At 38.9% G+C, this 22681-nt stretch overlaps 1 protein-coding gene and 1 long non-coding RNA gene across 3 annotated transcripts in view; one reads left to right on the forward strand and one right to left on the reverse strand.

The window, feature by feature from the left end:
* The window catches only part of LOC308337752, a 47882-nt gene extending 40748 nt beyond the window's left edge, over positions 1-7134 (reverse strand). For both annotated transcript variants that reach the window (XR_013966333.1, XR_013966334.1), the window contains exon 1: positions 6923-7134. This is a non-coding gene — a long non-coding RNA (uncharacterized lncRNA). The remainder of the gene's footprint in view (positions 1-6922) is intronic.
* Positions 7135-18215: 11081 nt separating this feature from the next.
* On the forward strand, positions 18216-18731 carry ZCCHC13 (zinc finger CCHC-type containing 13; the record flags this gene model as incomplete). Its single annotated transcript, XM_080795334.1, has 1 exon — positions 18216-18731. One exon carries the CDS (start codon positions 18216-18218, stop codon positions 18729-18731), a length of 516 nt encoding a protein of 171 aa, XP_080651460.1.
* Between the last annotated feature and the right edge of the window lie 3950 nt (positions 18732-22681).

Below are 22681 nucleotides of genomic sequence, written 5' to 3' on the forward strand. Positions count from 1 at the left end.
CAACTTGGGAAATACAGATAAGAATAAAAAACTATTTTTTTTAGTACCATGTGTGTCAGATACAGATGAGCTCAAAATGGACACCACCACAATCATTTCAAAAACCTATCCGACAAAGATGGATGAATATGCAATAAAACAAATACAGCAAAATGTTAATTGCAACATCCAATTGGTAGGTAGATGGGTTTTCAATATACAATTCTTCAACTTTTCTGTATGTATATTTAAAATTTTTCCATAATAAGATGCTGGGAAAAATCCAACAAGCAGCTCAAAAAACAATGCTGTGAGGGCCTTTCCTACCATTTTACTCCTAGAATGAGACTATTCTATATTCTCTCTTTTTTGTTTGTTTGTTTTAGAGATAGCTTTCTTGAATTGGACTTGGGAGCTCTCAACTTTTTAATGACATGCAATGAATCACAATATACCCACAGGCAGGTCACCAAGACGATGTGTGGAAGGTTAGGGAGGGTAAAGGGGAAAGCCCTAAGCTCTTGGAAGTCCAGGCTTCCTAACTGTATGAAGTTTAAGTGAGTGAGTATTTCAGAAACCCCATTTCTTTGTCTGTTAGCATTCAGACCTGGTAAACATTTGCCTTGGCCTACCTTTCTGTTTTAGCTCACATTAGTTTGTTACTTTCCACATTCTCACTGCAAAGAGCTGTGCAGGAAGGAGGGGGTCAAGGGATAAGGCACCAAGGTATGATATGGCCACATTCTTCAGTTAGGATTTAACAAAATGAATTTCTAGAGATGAAGCTCCAAACTTGATGCTAAAGTACATGGTATAACTGACTAACTGTTGGACTCTGGTGGAGGCCTTATAATCAATCTAGCTTGAAGTGTGTTCTAGCTGGCCCACCTGTAAAATAGGAAAAAGACCTGTTATAAAAAATAATGAATGAGGTAAATAAATGAGTTTCTGAGATGCTAAAAATATCTTTGGTGAATGGAGAGGAACATGAAACCATCACCGTCGCTTAGTGATCCAAAGCAGGGTAGGCAAGGTTTTTCCGTAAAGGACAGGCCTTATGGGCCACGAGGTCTCTCTGATGTACTCAATGCTGCTGCTGCAGGACAGAAAGGCCACAGACAAAATATCAACAAATAACATGTGTTCCAACAAAACTTTATTTGCAAAACAAGGCAGTCCATGGGCTGCATTTGCCTACCCCTCATCTAGAACGTGCAGTCCTACCTAGGAACACCACTTGAAGGATGACCTGAGGAGGACTGAAAAGGGGATGAGCCTACAGATAGGAACCATTTAGCGCGCCCTGGGCAGTGAGGACGAGGATCCTGATCTGGCAGCTATCACCCAGGTCCCACCAAGGAAGAGGGTGTCAGCAGCAGTAACAGTAGCAACATCTGTAAGTACCAAGGACTGAAATCCAAACACAAAAATAGCATTATCTCAGAAAAACTCTTTATATACATAACTAGAAGGAAACAGCACGTTTCTGACCACATGCATTGTGAATAAACAGTTGACAGTCCAGAGCCTGTGGAGATCACCTTAGCAGGCACACGATAAATGTTTGTTGATGACTCATTCATTTATTCATCCAATAAACATTTACTGAGGCCTACTAATGTGCCAGGCTGGGCTCTGAAGAAGACATTGTCCCTGCCCTCAAGGAGCTTACAGTCTAACTGAGAACATAGGAAGGGAGACAGGCATATACACAGACAATTACAATACAACCTGGTAAGTGCTGCAACACTTATCAGGTTGTATTATAATGGCCGATGTAAAATTTCTTTCCAGGGGGCGCTGCTCCAGGCTGCTGCTGGCTGTAACATCAAGAGAGGGGAGGAAGAGATTGTAGAAATCAAAGGTTAAGGCTTTTAGGATATTTCAAATACCCATGCTCTCCCTAACTCCTGATCAGAGATAGGTCTGGGAACTAGACACTGGCCATGATGTAAAATGGGACTCCCACACTTAAGACAGAGACATCCAGTAAAGGATCTTCTCAACCACCTCCTCTACAATACAAGCTCTGTTGTTTTGTTTTGCTTATTACACATCTGTGAACCTCCCCCCAACAGGCAGTAAGCCTCCTTTAACACCTGCAACTAACAAAATGCTGAAAAATGGGGGCTTACGACTACCTGGATTAACCCAGTGTAATTCGACAGCAAAAAGCAGTAAGTAACAAATCACTGGGCACCTCTAAATCCTATAATCCCCACCCTTCACTGAAAAAGTAAACATCAGAATGCTATTAAATATATGAGATGGTATAGAGCCCATAGATTGGGAATGATAATTTAGAAAGCTTTACTTAATAAATATAATTAAACAGATTCTCTGGACCCCAAATAAGAGACCCAGTTTCAGGAAATGTTTTAAGACACCTCACCCCCAAACCTTTAAGAATATGTAAATTACCTACATAATAGTAAATAACAAAATAAATAAGAAATATGAAAGAAGGAGATAATACACTTTTCCCAACCACTTTTCAACACTGAGTGATAATAAGAGACTCCTTGAGGAGAGATTACTAGTGTTAACTAATCACTTGGTTCAGATGGTTTTATACAAAGACAGGATGGAATTTTTCTGTGCCCCATACTGTTCTTAATAAGGCCTAGGGTTTTAATGGCTCTTCTGTCTCTGCAACCAGTAAACTGAGCTGATGACATCAACAGATTGTTGCCATTTAACACTGAGGTCCCCGTCTTCGGACCCAATGTCTTCAAGGCCACTTTCATATGCTTAACATACTACTTCCCCCTGAAGTCTTCTTATTGCTCTTGCCTACACTGTTCCATTCTGCCACTGTCAGCCCACAATCACAATGCCTTCTCAGGTGTTACAGTCTGTTTCTCCTAGCATTTTACACCCCCGAAGAGCTCAATGTTATCTATAAATGTGGACATCACACTATGTCCACATCCTCCTCCAGATCACTCCTAAGTATTCAAAATAAGATCAGTCCCAGAACGGATGGGGGAGAGGGTTCTACTGTTTTGTGTCTTGTCTAAGTTGGTTTCTTATTAGGGACAAAATGTTGCCATGTCTTCTTCCCACACCCAAAGCCAGGGCTTACCAATGCTATGCAGCAGCACTCAAGACTGCTCTCTATTTAAATAAAAACACAGGGCTATCTACTTAAAGGACAGACAAATGTTATCTCAAAATGGCTACCAAGAATCTGATATGTATCCCATTAAACAGTTGTCTTTGGAATCACAAACATTTCTTAACACTCAATGGCAACATACACCAGGAGTATATGTGCAACAAATCACATTTGTTATTTGCAATAAATGACAAAGGATAATAGATCCTTATACAGAACACATAATACAGAGCTCTTACAAATACATAACATTCAGACACAAATCGAATAGTTCACAAAGAGCTGATAATTAACATTTGAGAGTCCGGCCTCACCAGGAATCAGAGAAATGGATAGTAAAACAAAGATACCATTCTCTTACATTTAAGGTAGCAAAAATTTTTTTCTAAATACCTAAATAGGTGGGTACAAAAAAATGACATAATTTTTTGAATGTTACTTTATAGCAAATCTTTATAACGTTCTTTTTGATGAACAATTCTAATTCTGGGAACTCCATTCTATAAAGAAATAACTCAAACAAACAATAAAAACTAAATGAAAATGAAAAGACATTCATTACATCATTTAAAATACTGAAAATTTAAAAATATTTCCATACAAGTAGATACCATGAAACCACTAGATGACAAATGCAAACAATGTTTAACTTGGAAAAATGCATGCTATAATGTTAAACACAAAACACAACATAAAATAGTACAAATATATGATCAACTGTAGAAAAATGCAGGGAATGAAAAGACGTGAACACATTTATAAACACTGGGTTATCTCTGGGCAGTGAAATTACAGATCCTTTCCCCCAAACTTGATGGTTATCCTCAGACAAAGCTACAATGAATATTTACCAAATTTCTAGACTGAGGGAACTATTCAAGCTTAAACAATGGAAGAAAAATTACAAAACAGAAGACAGATATTTGACCACTTGCTTTCGAATCTCTACTACCCCAAAATTTAAAAACAAAAATTAAAAGGCAAACAATAACCTGATGTATGTAACACTGCAGAAATCTGAGTAATAGCCTTTATCTGAAGAACACTTTCAAATAGAAGAACAATAACACTAAACTAAAACTCCAATAGATAAACCAGTATAAGACCTGAACTAACATCACACGAAAGAAAATTAAACTGCTAAGAAATATATGGAGGAAAAAGGAGTCCAAACTCATGAATAACCAAAGAAATGCAAAATTAAAACACTACTGTTTTTTATCCATAACATATATTTTTTAAAACAAACACCACTCAATGCCTGTGTGAGTAAAAACTGGTATGACCTTTTCAGAATGAAATCTGTCAATAGAGTGTTAAAAACACTGACAATAGTAATTCCACTTCAGCGAATCCATCCTAACCAATAATAAAAAAGAAATGCATGTATTTTCAGTTTTTTATTATAAGAGAAAAATTCTCTTTTATTATTGAACATTTGCATTAACACACCAAAATATTAATAATGGGTAACCAAAAAAAAAAATCTCTACTGCAGCAAAAGACCGCTGTCTCAAAGCATTTGACCAGATCTCAAATCAGGCAAAACAAGAAGGGTGTGTCCAGTCTGCCGCAGTCGGCCATTTTAAACCCTCTGCAGAACAAAAAGCATAGAAGACAAGGGTAGATAAGGATGGCCACCCCGATAGGCTCCAAATCAACAATTCTTTACTTTCTGTCTTCTCCATATGTAGCCCTGTTCAACGCACTGAATAAAACGCGGCCAAGAGCAAACAGGTTGCCTTTCTTAAACAGCACAGGTAAATTACAAACAAAATTTGAAATCATAAAAGAAGGGGATTTTAAATTCTGAACCCTCATTTCAGGGTAATAAAGCATAATGTTTAAGAGCACAGCATTATGGAGTCATACAACTTGGATAAAAATCCAGTTTCAGCCATCCAAATGGATGTAAAGCCTTGGGCAAATTACTTAATCATGTGTCCCCTACATTTCTCATTTGTAAAATATGAATAATGGTACTGCTATTTCATAAGATTGTCGAGAGTACTAAATGAGTTAAGGCATGTGTAAAAGCATGTAGACCAGCACCTGGCATATAGTTTTATGTGCTACAGACATTTAAACAGAATTATTACTATAGAGAAATGGGCTCAGAGAAGAAAAAGGACCAGTATGAGATCACTGCAAGGATTATTGGGCAACCACGGTCTCTTCTATTTTGAATCCTGTGCCCTCTGTGCTACATATTTAAGTGCTAAACTATTAGTTTTAGCGATTTACAGTAGAAATTCATTGACAGCCCTCTGAGATCCACGACGGTACGGCTACCTAAAAAAAATGCTTGCCCTGGTTCAAGTTTTACAGAAAAAAAAAATAATTTAGAGGAAAGGATATGAACCCAGATCACCTTCATACCATCATTACCATCTGCCAAAATTCTAGGTTTAAAGTGTAACAAGCACTTGGAAACACAGCCAAATCCTCACACCAGTATTCTGCAGTGGGGGAAATCAAGGGCTTCTGACCAACATAACAATAAATTCTCACAATACTGCAATCACTGTGTTCTGCTGCTCTGATGGGACGAGAGAATGTGTCCAGAGCCAAGTACGGCGGCCCAAAGCCTGACAGAGAGCCCTCCACATGTGTATTGCCGGAATGCGGCCCGGCTCCAGTGCTCCAATTTTATGCATTTCCTACACAGTCAGCTGCCGAAACCTTTTAGACAGTCATCATCTCCTCCGCATTTTCAAACCCACGTATTATCAATGGGCCAGTGAAAGGCTAAGATTCTGGGTGAATTTCCGGTGGATTTGGCCACAGCCTAAGACATCTCCCAGTCGACAGATCCCTTCGCCCAACCAGAAAGGTAGATTCTACTTCTCTGCAGGGCCCCCTAGCCCAAGATGGCCAAGCAAAGACAACTTACCTCCCCCCTCGCCATTTTGCAATCTTAATTACACCCACGGCGCGCGCCTCCCCTCCCCGTCATTCCGTCTGAAATACGCCTGCGCCCCTCTCACCCTAAAGCCAACAGTCACAATGTCGTCTCAAGTACGCATGCGCGCCTTCACTTTCCCTCCCAACTGGCGCTGCCAACTGTGTACTAGAAACTTTGCTTTCTTAGTTACGCATTCGACACCCCGCCCCCGCCCCCCGCAACGCCCCAAGCTTGCGCGTGCTCACCTCCCCTCTCCCCAACTGGGGCCCCTTCCCTCCGCATCAGGGCCTTCTCAAATAAACAGGCGCGATCCCGCTCTTCCCCCAACCTCTCAAATACACATGCGCACCAAGCCCGTCCTCTCCTATGCCCAGCCCTCCCTCCTCCGTTTCTTATATATACTTGCCTGATGCATGTATATATATCAGTAAAGCTCTGCCCCACAACTCAAGGAGGGACACTACCAGCATTTCCTAATGGGGGTCCGTGTGATACACTGTCTCTGCAGGTGACTGCAGAGAGTAAATCTCGACGGAATCCGCCCCGGCCCCTAGGGAGGAGCTGGAGGACCCTCAGTCTCCGTAATAAGACCCACCACCCAGAACAAAGGCAAAGAAAGCTCTCATAATTGGATAAGCCTACTCCTAAGGCCCATCCTTTAAATACACCTCTGCTACGTAAGAGGAACCCCAAATTGTTTAACAACGTTTTGGAAAATACCGACGCTCATGTGCCTCAACCATGATTAGAGTAAAGGAGTCTGTAGCCTTTCACAATGGAAAGTACACGCTCAACATCCTTTTGTAGGTTTGAGACCGATGCTGTCCCCCACTTTTTCCTCTCGTGAACCGGGAGAATACACAGATCAAGGATCTCCCTGTCCCGAGTTCCCTCCGCCGCCCTCCATGTTCTTCTCCTACCTTCTGGCTGAATCGAGCGTCGTAGCACGAATTCTTAGTGCTGGCCGCCGAAAGAGAGGGTAGAGGGAGCAGCGGCACAAATTCCGCGGGTCTAGGGTGGCCACACAGGCCAAGGTAGAACTGGACAGGCGAAAGAAAACCAGCGGCGCCTTGAACCGGAGCGCAGATGCAAGTTAAAGGACTGCCTCTCCGGGATCGCCGCAGTAGGCTTCTGGCGCATGCGCTGAGTACGCCCTCTTCTCTCCACCCCCACCCATTACCGCCTTTCCGAGGTTAAGCCTTCCGCCTTCATCTTTTCCTCAGGGCCGGGGTCCCTAGCCCATCCGGCTTCTTCCACGTTTTCTCCCCTTGGTCTCACCGGCCTCCGTCACCATCCCTACTTCAGCCCATCCTTCCTTCATCAATGCCTCTCCTATTCTTAGCTCACCATTTCACTGCCAAGTCTCCCGGTTGGCTGCCTTTATTTGCTCTTTTTGTTCTTTTTGTTGTTGTATAAGTTTTATTGAGACAAAATTTTGTGTCTTACAATGCACAAACTTAAGGTGTACAATGCAATGGATTGTAGTATATTCAGAGTTGTACAGCCGGCACCGTGATTTTAGAATTTTTCATTAATCCAAAAAGAAACCTCATGCCATTAGCATATCTTTGTGTTCTTTACATTTTTGTCTAAACATGTAATGTTTTAACATTGACATTTTATTTTTATAGTTGTAACAATGTTTAATCTTACTTTTTTCCCATGTTTCTAATTAGCAGCTTTATCTTTTTAAATAAATGGACACCATTCATTTTTTAAGTATTGTAAAATTGAGGTCTGACCTCAATTCTTGCAGATGAAGTTACTTGCTCTTTCCACTTCTCTTCCTTTTAACAAAACTTCGATAATCTACAATGGTCCCATCTGAAAGGAAATTCTAAAAGGAGGCACAAGTTGGAAATTTTGAATCCTATAAAATACTTCGAGTCCTGGGCCTACCTATTTGTCTGAACTTCCCAGTTCATAAGCAGTTCCTCAGAAGTGGTAAAGGAGAAATTTGGAGACCTCTAATTTATCCACCCATTTTAGGCTGACATTCTGAGGCTGTATTTCCCTCTCCCTGTACTCCTAGAGGATGTGATGGTTAATTTTATGTGCCAACTTGGTTGGGCCATGGTGTCTAGATATGTGGTCGAATATTATTATGGATGTTTCTGTGAAGGTGTTTTTGGGGGAGATTAACGTTTAAATCTGTGGACTTTGAGTAAACCAGGTTACCTTCTATAATGTGGATGGCCTTATCCATCATTTGAAGGCCTTGCTTCCCTAAGCAAGAGAGAATTCTCCTAGCACATAGCCTTTATTATTTTTTTTAAAGATTTTATTTATTTATTTGACAGACAGAGATCACAAGTAGGCAGAGAGGCAGGCAGAGAGAGGAGGAAGCAGGCTCCCTGCCGAGCAGAGAGCCCGATGCGAGGCTTGATCCCAGGACCTTGGGATCATGACCTGAGCCGAAGGCAGAGGCTTTAACCCACTGAGCCACCCAGGCGCCCCAGCACATAGCCTTTAGACTTGAACTGCAACATCAACTCTTCCTAGATTTTGGGCTTTCCAAATAGATATAAGTACATAATTATAATTATAGATATATTAATAATAGCCGTATTGGAGATATATATGTATCATATTGGTATGGTCATATATATCCATATATATATATAGATAGATAGATATCATGTTGATTCTGCTTCTCTGAAGAATCCTGACCAACACAGAGGATTTCTTGAAACCTGTGAATACCCTGAACTGAGATTGGGGTACAAGGAGAAGAGGCAATCAAGAAAGGACGAATACCCAACTTTTGTAGCAACATGGACGGGACTGGAAGAGATTATGCTGAGTGAAATAAGTCAAGCAGAGAGAGCCAAGTATCATATGGTTTCACTTATTTGTGGAGCATAACAAATAACATAGAGGACAAGGGTAGGTGGAGAGGAGAAGGGAGTTGAGGGAAATTAGAAGGGGAGGTAAACCATGAGAGACTATGGACTCTGAAAAACAACCTGAGGGTTTTGAAGGGGCGGGGGGTGGGAGGTTGGGGGAACCAGGTGGTGGGTATTGGGGGGGCACAGATTGCATGGAGCACTGGGTGTGGTGAAAAAACAATACTGTTACGCTGAAAATAAATAAAAAATTAAAAAAAAAGAATACACTATTAATCCCTTGAATACAGCTTTGCATTGTCATATTCTGCATCAACGAAATCTGACATGGAACTGGACTTAAATTTGCAAAAGCTATCATTACAAGGATATAAAACAACTGAGGAAATAAATACCCTGGTCTTCTCAGAGTCCAATAATTTTTCCATGATAGTACTAGTCTACATTGGCACAAGAACTTGTCGTTCTTTGTCATTTTTGAGGAATGAGGCAATGGGAAAACAGAGACTGGCAAGATGGTACACTATCAAACTCATGTTAGTAATGGCCTTTATTTCATTGCTAAAGGCTAATTAATTTGAATATGTGAACAAAATGGCTAAGAGATCAAGTAATGGGATCGTTTTGTTTATTGACTCCCTAATAAATTACTTAGGAAAAAAACCTCTTGCAACAAAAATCCAACCAGGGGGCAAAAATGAGATACACTAAGGCCTAGAATCCATCCAATCTTGTGTATGGGTAATAGAAGATATCTGGTTAGAGAGCAAAGATGTGTCATTTTAGAGGATGTGTATGTTTTTAAGGAGGTCATAATTATAATTTAGGAGATATTTGTATCAGTCAGGATTCAAAGTAAGGAGCAGAAGACCCACCTGTATTTTAGATGTAGGAAGGTGTTTAATATAAAAAATTACATGCCTACAAACTATTTGGAAGGAAAAGAGGAACAGGTTCTAGGTGGAGTCTCAAGGAATAACTCCCAGAAGAATATAGAACTAACCAACCAGAGTTCTGTTACCACCACTGCTGCCACCAAAGTCCTGCAAGCACATTTCCCAGCCCCCTGTCCAGGCCCCTGCCTCCCCAGCAGCCACCACCCTTCAAAAAACCACCTAACAGAGAACATGGCTGAGACTTAAGATTCCCAAGGGAAAAAAAATGGGTCAGGTGACTGCTTTGCCCTGAGCCTGCCCCCTCCCTACAAAATATACATTTCTGGCAGCTGGACATGGAGAAATAATATGAGGCCTTGCAGTGGGGACCTGTCCTCTGGCTGGGGGCTTGAGAGTCCATTTGGACTAGGGTTTGGGCTTCTGGGGTAAGGTAGCTCTTGGATGGGTGGGATGGGGGGAAAGGATTGATCAGGTTTGAAATCCCTTCCCAATCCAAAATATCCCCATCTGGCTTGAGGGACCATGGAGTGAATCTCTACATGGGCATCATTAAAGGTAGAGGTCCTGGTCTGGTGGGGGTTCTCTAGATGGAGGCTCCAAGCTGGTGTAAGTCATGTTCACTGTGTCTGTGTGTTCAAATCTGAGCCTTCGAGATACAGAACTGGACTTAGGGGTCTTGGGTGGGTCAGGGGCTCGGATCAGAGATTCTTGGCCTAGAAGCCCTTAAGACAGGGTTTAGGAAATCCAGAATGTGGGCTTGAGAGTTTAAGTACTCCCAGAAGTGGAATTACAGTGTTTCCACGGGTCTGTGGGCTCCAGTCTAAGATTGTGAGTGTGAACTCTAGGGCCCAGGAAAATGGGGTCACCATTAGAATTGGGACCATGGATCCATGGTTCTGGCAGCCCCAACTAGGGCAGAATTTACAGATTACCTCTCAAAACAAACAAAAAACAAAAGTAAAAAACTAACCAGAATTGCTGGTACCTATGAGGCTCCAACTGCATCCATGAATTTAAGAGTACACCAAAGCCAAAGCCAAAGTGAAAAACCACAACTTCTGCTGTCACCATCATAACTGATTATTGGCAAACAGTGCTGATGAATGAACATCAAAATTATTTGTGTGACAAGTCTGCACAATTCACTTGTCAGGAATAGGCAAATGTAACTGGAAGATGTCACATTTGCTTTCCAAATCTTGAGGACTCGATTCTAATTGATAGATGCTATTTTATCTCCAGAATTATGGCTGCAAGTGAGTATAGAAAGTGGACTTTTTGACTTTCCAGCTTTTCAAACAAGAAGGATTTAAACGAAGTTTGAATAAGCTAGTCCAGAGTACCCAGCTCAGTGGTACATACAGTAAAGGGGGGTATTCAATTGGGAGCTGGGAAACCTGGGATGTAGTCTTGCTCGGTCACTGTTTTAATTTGATCTTGGGAAGATTACTTCCTCTCTTGGGCCCAATAGAGTTTATCTAGTGGTTATTGAAGAGAAAGATTTTAAGCAAGAGAGTGATGTGGTGAACTTTGCATTTTAAACAAATCACTTGGTCAAGAGATGATGTAGACCTGCTTTAGAGTAGTTGTGGGTTAGAGAGAAATGTGACACCTTGGAGAAATATTTAAAATGTTAAAGCATTTTATAATGATAAAAAGGATGATTCATCAAGAAATTGTAACAACTAAAAACATATATGCACCTAACAAAAGATCCCCAAAATGCTTAGGAAAAAAAAGACAAAATTAAATAGATAAATGAATAATCCAACAATAATAGTTGGAAACTTAATATTCTATTCATGATAATGGATGCTGCAAGTGGACAGAAAATCAACAATGATATAGAAAACTGGAACAATACTATCAACCAAATTAATCTGACATCTAGAGAATGCTCCAACCAATAGCAGCAGAATAAACATTCTTTTCAAGCCCTCATGAAACATTTTTCCAAGACAGACCATATGCTAGGCCATAAAACAAGCTTCAGTAAGTGTAAAATGATTGAAATTATACAAAGTATGTTCTCCAATCATAATGGAATGAAATTATAAATCAGTAACAAGAGGAAATTTCAGGAATTCACAAAAATGTGGAAATTAAATATTGCACTCCTGAATAACCAGTGGCTCAAAGAAGTAGTCACAAGGAAAATTAATAAACACTTTGAAATAAATGGAAAAAAAACCCCACAACGTACCAAAATTTATGGGATGCAGCTCAGAGGGAGTAGCAGTGGAGTATGGGAGTAGTGCGTGGAGGGAAATATATAGCTGTAAATACCCATATAAAAACAAGAGAGATCTTAAATCAATAACCTAATCCTCCCCCTTAAGAAACTGAACGAAAAAGAGCAAACTAAGCTTAACGCAAGCAGAAGGAAGGAATAAAAATTATAGTGAAATAAAGAGTTAAAAAAAAAACCCGCTATGGAAAATCGACTAAGCCAAAAGTGGCTTTTTGAAAGATCACGAAAATTGAAAAAACCTTTAGCTGGACTGGCCAAGAAAAAGAGAGAAAAGACTCAAATTTCCAAAATCAGGAGTGAAAGAGAATGCATCACTACTGACCTTACAGAAATGAAAGGAGTATAAATGACTACTATGAACAATGGTATGCCAATAAATTAGGTAACCTAGATGAATTAGACAAATTCCCAGAAAGACAAACTACCAAAGCTGCCTCAAAAATAAATACAAAACCTGAATAGACCTACAACAAGTAAATAAACTAAATTAGTAATTTACAAACTTCCCACAAGAAAGACTCAGGCTAAGATGGCATAAGTAGTGAAAATTTCCAAACATTTAAAAAAGAAATAGTATCAATTCTTTACAAACTATTCCAAAGAGTAGAAGAGGTGGGAAGACCTCAAAAATCATTCTTTGAGATCAGTGTTACTTTGAAATGACAACTAGAGATATCATCATCATCATCATAAAAGTGAAATAGCTCAACATTCTTTATCAATAAAGATGCAAAAGCACTCAACAAAATACTAGAATGCCAAATCCAGCAGCATAAAAAGGATTACACATCTTGATCAAGCAGTATTTATCTGAGGAATGTAGGATTAGATGAACATATAAAAATCAATGTAATACACCATATTAATAGAATAAAGGACAAAACCATGTAATCAACTCAATAGCCACAAAAGAATTTGAAAAGATCCAGTGAACTTATATGATTAAAAAAAAGGCTTAATACACCAGGAATAAGAGGAAACTTCCTCAGTCCGATAAAGGGTGTCTACCAAAAGCCCACAGTTAACATCATACTTAATGGTGAGACTGAATGCTTTCCCCTTTAGGTCAAGAACAACACAACATTTCACAACTTCTATTCAACTGGTCATTCTAGCAAATGTGAAGAGTCAAGGTAAACTCGAGATGCAGAAATAGCATTTGACATAATTCAACACCCCTGCATGATAAGAACATTCAACAAAGTAGAACTTCTTCACCTGATAAAGAATATGTATGAAAAACCCATAGCTAACATCGTACTTAACGATCCTAAAGGCAAAGCTTTCCCCCTAGATCAGGAACAAGACAAGGATGTCCACTTTCCCTATTTCTATTCAGCATTGTATTGAAAGTTCTACTCAGGGCAATTAGGCAAGAAAATGCCACCCAGATTGGAAAGGAAGAATTCAAACTATCTCCATAGTCTGACCTAATCTTGTCTGTAGAATCTTAAGGAATCAGCTAAGAAAAACTATTGGGACTAAAAATCAGTTCAATTCAGCAAGGTTGCAGGATAAAAGACCAGTGTACAAAAATAATTATATTTTTATATACTGGCAATGAACCACCAAAAATGAAATTAGGAAAATAATTCCATTTACAATAGTATGAAAAAGAATGAAATACTTAGAAAAAAATTAGCAAAAGATACATGAGACTTATACACTGAAAACTACAAAACATTGTTGGGTGAAAATAAAAACCTAAATAAATGGAACAACATCCCGTGCTCATGTATTGGATGATTTAATATTGTTAATACTCTCCAAATCTACCTACAGGTTCCACAATATGTATCAAAATCTTAGTTTCCTTTTTTGCAGAAATTAACAAAGTGATACCTAATTTCATATGGAAATGCAAGAAACTCAGAATAGTCACAACATTTTGGAAAAGAAGAGAAAAGTACTACAGTAATGAAGACCTTATGGTACTGGTATAAAGGTAGCCATATAAATATATGAAATAGAATTGAGGTGAGTATATGAGAAACTAAGAAAACAAAGAATGACAGTAACTAAATCCATGAGACAAAAAGCTGTGCAGGTAGTGAAAATTGAACAGAGTATTCATGGCTCAGCCATAAGTAGCATTTACATAGTTATAACTATGTAATGTTGGTTATCAACCCAACCAATAATAGGAGAAAAGTGAAGCAGTGGCAGGGGGGCGGATTGAGGTGGAGAATTTGAAATGTGTAAGTGTATCAGGAGGACCAAAAGTTGGTATAGGTAAGAGAGAGCTAAATGTTCATTCTCTGAAACGGAAAATCATAGATCAATTAAAACATCTAAAATTGAAACATCAAGAACTCATAAATATCATTTATAGTCACGACTCTTTAGATCAGTGTGTTCTAAACTGTGAGTTGCAATCATTTAATGTATTTGAGAGATGAATTTAATAGGTTACCACCAGCATTTATTACAACATGAATGGAAAACGTCATAGCCAAATTATGGAAAGAGCCCAAATGTCCATTAACTGATGAATGGATAAAGAAGATGTGAGATACATACATATATATATATATACCGATATATAAATATTCCACATCCAGAAGACTACACACACACACACACACACACACACACACACACACACACACAATTACTCAGCCATAAAGAAGAATGAAATCTTGCCATTTGCAATGATGTAGATGGAGGTAGAAAGTATTGTGCTAAGTGAAATAAGTCAGTCAGAGAACGACAAAAACCAATGATTTCGCTCATATGTAGAATTTAAGAAACAAAACAGCTGAGCATAGAGGGGAAAAAGAGGCAAACCAAGATTCTTAACTATACAGAACAAGCTGAGGGTTACTGGAGGGGAGGGGAGCAGAGGAGGTTAAATAGTGGATGGGTATTAAGGAGGGCGTTTGTGGTGATGAGCGCAGGGTGTTGCATGTAAGTGATGAGTCACTAAATTCTACACCTGAAACTAATACTACACTGTGTGCTAACTAACTAGAAGTTAATTAAAACTTGAAAAAGAAAAAAAAATAAAACTAGGGTGTTTGCCTGAAGGGGGAACAAAAAGAGTTGCAGGGGCTCACAAATTCATCACCTCTCTTCAAAATTTCATGTTGTCTTCCCGTAATATTAAGTTGAATTAGATTTTCAGGACCTCAAGTTTCAAGAAAAACAGGGAAGAATATATTTACTTATAGAAATCATTTGCTCTCCTGGGGCACCTGGGTGGTTCAGTCGGTTAAGCATCTGCCTTTGGCTCAGGTTGTAACCTCAGGGTCCTGGGATTGAGTCCTGCTTTGGGCTCCCTCCTCACTGGGGAGCCTGCTTCTCCCTCTGCTCCCCACTTGTGCTCTCTCTCGCTATCTCTGTCTTTCTCAAATAAATAAAGAAAATCTAAAAAAAAAAAAAGAAATCATTTGCTCTTCTAATTCAAAATGTATGCCATAGTGTCTTGTGTACTGTACATATTAAATGAATATTAATTTCCTCTTTCCCCTTGTCTTACCCAACAGTTCTAGGCTAGAAAATACAACTGGTGATATAATGAACTTAAGGTATATAGATATAGATATATAAATTTCATAGTTACTTCATCATTTTAAGTTCCCTTTTGCCATATGCATCTTTTACACATTCTGGTGTATAACTTACATTATTATATGATCCTAATTTTTAGGTGGGTTTTATTTTAAATTTACTGGAAGTTTCTAAATTAAAAAAATTAATGGATAAAGAACTTGTTAGATTTCCTAGTTGTATCACTTATGGTAGGTTGTGTTTTATAAGAAATGTGTCCATTTTGTTAGGTTATCAAATTTATTGGTATGAGTAAATTATTCTTTTAATACCTAAAATAAAAGAAAACATCAAAGGGCATTGCACACATTAAAGGTAAATATTTTTCCTAAAATTTGTTTGAGTTATAACACACACACATATACCCTCTATCGTGATGTAAAATGCATATCTTACTTCATGTCTCAATTAAAGCTGTTTGAAAATCAATACTTTAAACTGTGGGTATGTATTACTTTAATACAAATATAAACCTAAAGGGAAATATACATGTGATAATTCATAAGTTTAATTTAATAAACACATATCAAATTTTGAACCACAGAGAGATTTTTTGCCTTTTGAAACCATTTATGCAGCATCATTTAATTGTTTATGAATAAAACTCATTTCATTACTATATATATGGCAACTGCTCATGCTCTTTGGCTCTAAACATTTATTAATTTTTGAAAATATTTATCTTTGTCATTGCATTTATGGAACGAGTTGCAAACTCCAATTAAGACATATTGAAAATAAAAACCAATGGCTACATATACTATTCTTATGTCTGTTTTACCAAATAAATTTGTGTTGCGGGCCTGAGAAAAATTCATATGCAAAACACATAGTTAACTAGTAACTTAAAGAAAAGTGTTTATTGTGAGTTTTAAAAATTACCAATAACAGGGGCACCTCGGTGGCTCAGATGGTTAAGCACCTACCTTCAGCTAGGGTTATGATCCCAGGGTCCTGGGATTGAGTCCCTCACTGGGGAGCCTGCTTCTGCCTCTCCCTCTACTGTTCCACCTGCTTGTGCTCTCTCGCTTTCTCTGTCCAATAAATAAATAAAATTTAAAATAAAATAAAATAAAATTACCAATGACCTAAACTCTTTCAAAAGTTGCAAAGTACAGAGAAGGAAAATAAGGAGAAAAAATTGTATTCAATCATATAAATCCAAAATAGCTATGGTTGATATTTCAGTGTCTAGTATTCCATACTTACTTGTATATTTATATAAATGAACATGTCCATAAATCTTTATGCAGTTTACGTAAGATATAAACAATTTGGAAAACAACAGAGAGGAAATACGTCCATTATTTAAATTACAGTTTTGTGATTTTCCAAGTGATAGTGTTTTTTGTATTGACTGCTTCCATCTTGTTATGTTTTATAACTTAAATGGTGGTGATTATGTTGAAAACTAGGATTCCCTCAATAAAATTTGCAAGATTGTGAGTAAGTATCACTGTGGCATTTTATTTTATTTTTTTTAAGATTTTATTTATTTGACAGAGAGAGAGGAAGAGAGCACCACGCAGGGGGAGAGGCAGAGGGAGAAACAGATTCCCCACTGAGCAGGGACCTGGACTCTGGGCTGGCTCCAGGAACTCTGTGATCATGACGTGAGCCAAAGCAGACCCTAAACCGTCTGAGCCACCCAGGTGCCCCTCACTGTGACATTTTAAAGATTTTTTTTCCTACCTTATGTATCCTATATATATATATATATATACATATATATATATATATATATATATATGAACATTTGTATCTTGTTTTTTTAAAACAAAAAAGAAGGTTGGAACTAACTTACTATAGTTTCTTTCATTTACTGGATTAGCTACATCTCCTATGTATTTTTCCTATGTCCCTAGGGCATATGTAAAAACGTCCTCATCTACTAGATCACGAAGATCTAATTCTTAAGTGTAAGAAATCTTATAGGGTATATTTTCTGAACAGGGAAGGATTCAAACAACCTTAAAGATCGACGTGTCTGGGGCTCCTGGGTGGCTCAGTGGGTTAAAGCCTCTGCCTTCAGCTCAGGTCATGATCCCAGGGTCCTAGGATCAAGCCCCACATCGGGCTCTCTGCCCAGCGGGGAGCCTGCTTCCTCATCTCTCTCTCTCTGCCTGCCTCTCTGCCTACTTGTGATTTCTGTCTGTCAAATAAATAAAATCTTAAAAAAAAAAAAAAGATCCACGTGTTTATTTTTTTAAAAAGACAGAAAACAGGGCGCCTGGCTGGCTCAGTTAGTTGAGCGACTGCCTTTGGCTCAGGTCACGATCCTGGACTGCCAGGATCGAGTCCCACAGCGGTCTTCCTGCTCAGCAGGGAGCTTCTGACCTTCTCCCTCTTATGCTTGCTCTCTCTCATATTCTCTCTCTCTCAAATAAATAAATAAATCTTAAAAAAAAAGAAAGGCAGAAAACATCAACACTCAGCCACGCTTTTGACTTCCAGGATGGAAGGAAAGGGCGGGCAGGCGCGCCGGCGGGGTTGGGGGAAGGGCAGCTGGAATGTCTGTGACACATAACTGGGGCCGTGTGCAAACCTTCTGTGACGTTGCTGAGGTCCCTAGAGAAAAACGGCCACTTGTTTCTAAGCCTCCATAAGGGGAGTCCTGTCGGAGCCTCTGGGGCAGTGGTGGGCCTGCTCACCCTAAGATCTCACCGCAGCCATGAGCAGTAACGAATGTTTCAAGTGTGGACGGTCTGGCCACTGGGCCCGGGGATGTCCTAGGGCAGGAGGGAGTAGAGGGCGTGGAGCCAGAGGCCGTGGTAGAGGTTCTCCGTGCAGTTCCACCAACCTGTCTGACATCTGCTACCGCTGTGGTGAGTCTGGCCATCATGCTAAGAACTGTGACCTTCTCGAGGACATCTGCTACAACTGTGGGAGAAGTGGCCACATCGCTAAAGACTGTATGGAGCCGAAGAGAGAGAGAGAGCAGTGCTGTTACACTTGTGGCCGACCAGGCCATCTGGCTCGTGACTGTGACCGTCAGGAAGAGCCGAAGTGCTACTCTTGCGGTGAATATGGCCATATTCAGAAAGACTGTACCCAAGTCAAGTGCTACCGGTGTGGTGAGATCGGCCACGTGGCCATCAACTGCAGCAAAGCAAGTGAAGTCAACTGCTACCGCTGTGGCGAGTCCGGGCATTTGGCCCGGGAATGCCCCATTGAGGCTACTGCTTAGTTTTCCCCCTTTGTCCCCTCCCCCCCTTTTGCTGATTGATAATTGTATTATTTTCTCTGAAACTTCTTCACTGACCAAAAGTTGATAGGTGGAGGCAACTTCCAGGCCAGTGAGCTTCATTTACCATGCTGAAGGAGTAAAGGGCTGGGAAAAAAAAAATCTCAAAAGTTGTTGTTCACTTTTAAATGTCATTAATGTGTTTCTGCGCCACTGGTGAATCTGATTATTGGACAGTCGTTCTAGACCTTAGACAATTTTTGGTTCTTTGTACTTTGATTTAACATTTCATTAACTGCTACTGTGTGCCAACCACCACTGGAGGAATTGGGGATATATCAGTGAACAAATCAGATCCATTTTGGGAACACAGACCTAGAATCTATTAACAAATAACACACAGTGTCAGTGAAGATAAATCGCTATAGAGAAAAAGAACACCAGGTAAAAGGATAGAATATGCTGGGGAGGGGACATGTAGTTCTGTCTTAGATACACAAAGTGCCCTGAGGAAGTGACATTTCCTCAGAGATTCGTTGATAAATAAAGCTGATTTTAAAAATGTCTATGGTCTTGTCAAAGTAATTTTAACTTTATTATATATTGACTGTTTTGAATTATCTGACCTCATTAACTTTTAAATAATATTGGAAAGACATCTCTATCTGGCCCTGCATAGAGTGTACATTTTAATGAAAATAAACCAGAAAATGTGTATAATATATATAAGTAGCTTTGAGAGAGAGCAATGAGAAACAAACAAAAAAACCTTTGCAGCAAATGGTTGACATAAACACATGGCAAAGTTTGGACTTACATGTTTTTTAAAATCTAACAGAAGTATAAACATTAACATTAAAGATTGATTGGGACTTTGACAATTTTAAAAATACCTATTTTCACAGATAGGATAATTATATCGATATTTAGGAGTTTCTGAAAAAATGTGTTGTCACAGATATAAAGATGTTCAGTTTCAAATGCTGGAATCTATTTTTAAAGTTCAAATCTGGAAAACAATGGAAGTTCTATAAAGTAGAAAAGGTACTTTTAAATTTTAAATAAAACTTGGGATGGGGGAGGTAACCATGATTGGAGTTGTAATGAAAAAATGATTTGGAAAATAACTCAGTGTCAAACCTAGGATGTGATAGAATTTATATTAGAACAGATGGTGTAGAGGGTACAATTTTGGTCTATAAACCCATGAGGCCAAAGAAATTGTAACTGATTTTATAACTGAAACCACTTCTTTTATAAACCTCCATAAAACTTCATGTGTAATCCTTCATTCCCATCTAAAAGATCCCTTCAGTGCAGCTGAGTTTCAACTTCTGTGACCCTCTTGTGTTCCTAGAAATTGATTCTGTCATTGCGTGCTGCTGCAACAAGATAAAATCAGGTACACTCCTAGCCCCTAAGTGAAACAATCTCAGTTCAATCTGCCAAGACACAACATGAAACCCCTACATCACTCTGAACCAAACAAATTCTTGAGTTTCATCACAGTGCTAAGCTCCAGGAAAGGAGGAACACAGATCTCTGCATTTGAATCCCCCCCCCCACAAACAATCTAGAATTTCATTTGTCATGTCCTTAGGAGTTTGGCTCAGAGTTGGAGGGGGGAAATACGCTTTGTCCTTTTATAAAGAACACACTCAGCATTTAAGTCCTTTTTTTTTTTTTTTTAAAAGATTTTATTTATTTATTTGACAGACAGAGATCATAGGTAGGCAGAGAGAGAGGAAGGGAAGCAGGCTCCCCGCTGAGCAGAGAGCCCGCCATGGGGCTCGATCCCACTGAGCCACCCAGGTGCCCCAGCATTTAAGTCCTTTTTTACATTCCTTCTAGGCGTCCCCCCCCAGTTTAAGAGGAAAGGAAGCCTTATTTTGACATTAGTATCCCTGTGTTAGTAGTTATAAAATAGTAGTCCTTATACTGAATCATGTCCATACTATGTTTAGCCTGACCTGCACATTATTTAACAATATTCATGAATTAGATGTCAACATTTAAAAATTGCAACATTTTCCATAGAAATTCTTATTTTGGGGGGCACCTGGGTGGCTCAGTGGGTTAAAGCCTCTGCCTTCGGCTCGGGTCATGGTCTCAGGGTCCTGGGATCGGGCCCCACATCGGGCTCTCTGCTCAGCAGAGAGCCTGCTTCCCCTTCTCTCTCTGTCCGCCTCTCTGCCTACTTGTGATCTCTCTCTGTCAAAATAAATAAATAAAATTTAAAAAAAAAGAAATTCTTATTTTTGGTCTCTCTGGAGTGTAAAACAAAGATCAGGAGCAGCAGTCACCCATTTCTGCATGGAAGCATTTAGATGAAGGTGAGTAGCATTTTCTCCCTATTGACAAGTCACATGTTCCCCCTCTGACTCCAGCACCCACTACTGCCCATAATCTTGCAAAAACCCCAACATGCACTCCTTTCTCATTAACTTCACCTGCCAGGCCCCTCTAGTCACTTGAGTCTATACCTTTGCTGTATGCTTGGGCATACAACTTGGTTAACTTGGGGTAAAGAACTACATAATTCCCCAGAGAAGTTTAATTAAAGCTGTTTATATTCTCCTCAGTATTTGTAGATGCAAACAAGAAAGCACATTTTATCAATAAAGGCTGAAAAGGCATTTTATCAAATTCAAATTTCTAATTTAAAAACAAAATAACAAAACATCTCACAAATAACTTAAAATAGAGCTAATGAGGCTTCTTCTTCCAAGAAGATTAAATAGATGCATTTTTCCCTATTCCCATTCAGTGCAATAAAAACCTTGAACATTATAAAACAAACATAAAAAGACTCTGGAAGGTAGGGAGATAAAGATGGGTAAGGGCTTTTGGGTCAAAGGAACTACACTGCAGTGAGTTTCCTGGGTTTTCTTTTTACCTCATATATCCTGGACTTGAAGCTGAAGAAATTTTAACAGGCACAGAAATAAAAACTCTCACTAGCCAGATGGCCAGGAGAGAGGCAGCCTAGAAAGATAGAAAACTTTTAGACAATAACTGCTTTACTTCAGCCAAACATCATAAGTAAAACTATGGCCCCATCCCCACCAGCAAAAGCCTAAGGGGGAGATTAGCCTTACATCCTGATAAAGCTGCAACAAAGTGCCCCAGCACCTCAGTTGGAGTACTGTCCAGAGAAAGTCCAACAGTAATGAAGAGGCTTTTTGAAAAGATTTCAAAAAATTGATTAACTTCCAGCAGGACTAACCAAGAAAAAAAAAAAAGATAAATTACCAATATTGGGAATGAAATAGGGGATATCACTATCAAGCCTGTAGACATCAAAGAAATAATAAAGGACTATAATGAACAACTCTACACACATAAACTGGACAACTTAGATGAAATGGCCCAATTCTTTGAAAAACACAAGGTATCACAATTCACCCAATATAAAATGGATAATGTGACTAGCTCTGTAGCCATTAAGGAAATTGAACTAGTAATTAAATATTCCCTCTCAAAAAATCTCCAGGCCCATATGATTTCACTGTAAAATTTGATCAAATTTTATAAAAGAGTTCATACCAACTCACACCAATAAAAAGCCTCAAGAAAAGCCTACTTTCACTAGCCAAAGGTGCAGGAGGAAGGCAGCCTAGAAAGATAGAAAATAGAAGAGGAAGGAACATTTCTCAATACATTTCATAAAACTAGAATTACCTTAATATAAAAATTAGACAATGAGGTACAAAAAAGAAAACTACAGATCAATATCCCTTATGAATATAAATGCAAAAATCCTTGATAAAATATTGGCAAATAAAATGCAGCAATATATTAAAAGAATTGCATATCATAGCCAAATGAGATTTTTTCCAATAATGCAAGGCTGGTTTAATGTTAAAAAAATCAATAAATGTAAGCCAATGTATTAATAAGCTAAAGAAGAAAAACCACATAGTCATGTAAATTGATGCAGGAAAGGCATTTGA

Source organism: Martes martes (assembly GCF_963455335.1).
Source record: "Martes martes genome assembly, chromosome: X".
Taxonomy (NCBI): Eukaryota; Metazoa; Chordata; class Mammalia; order Carnivora; family Mustelidae; genus Martes; species Martes martes.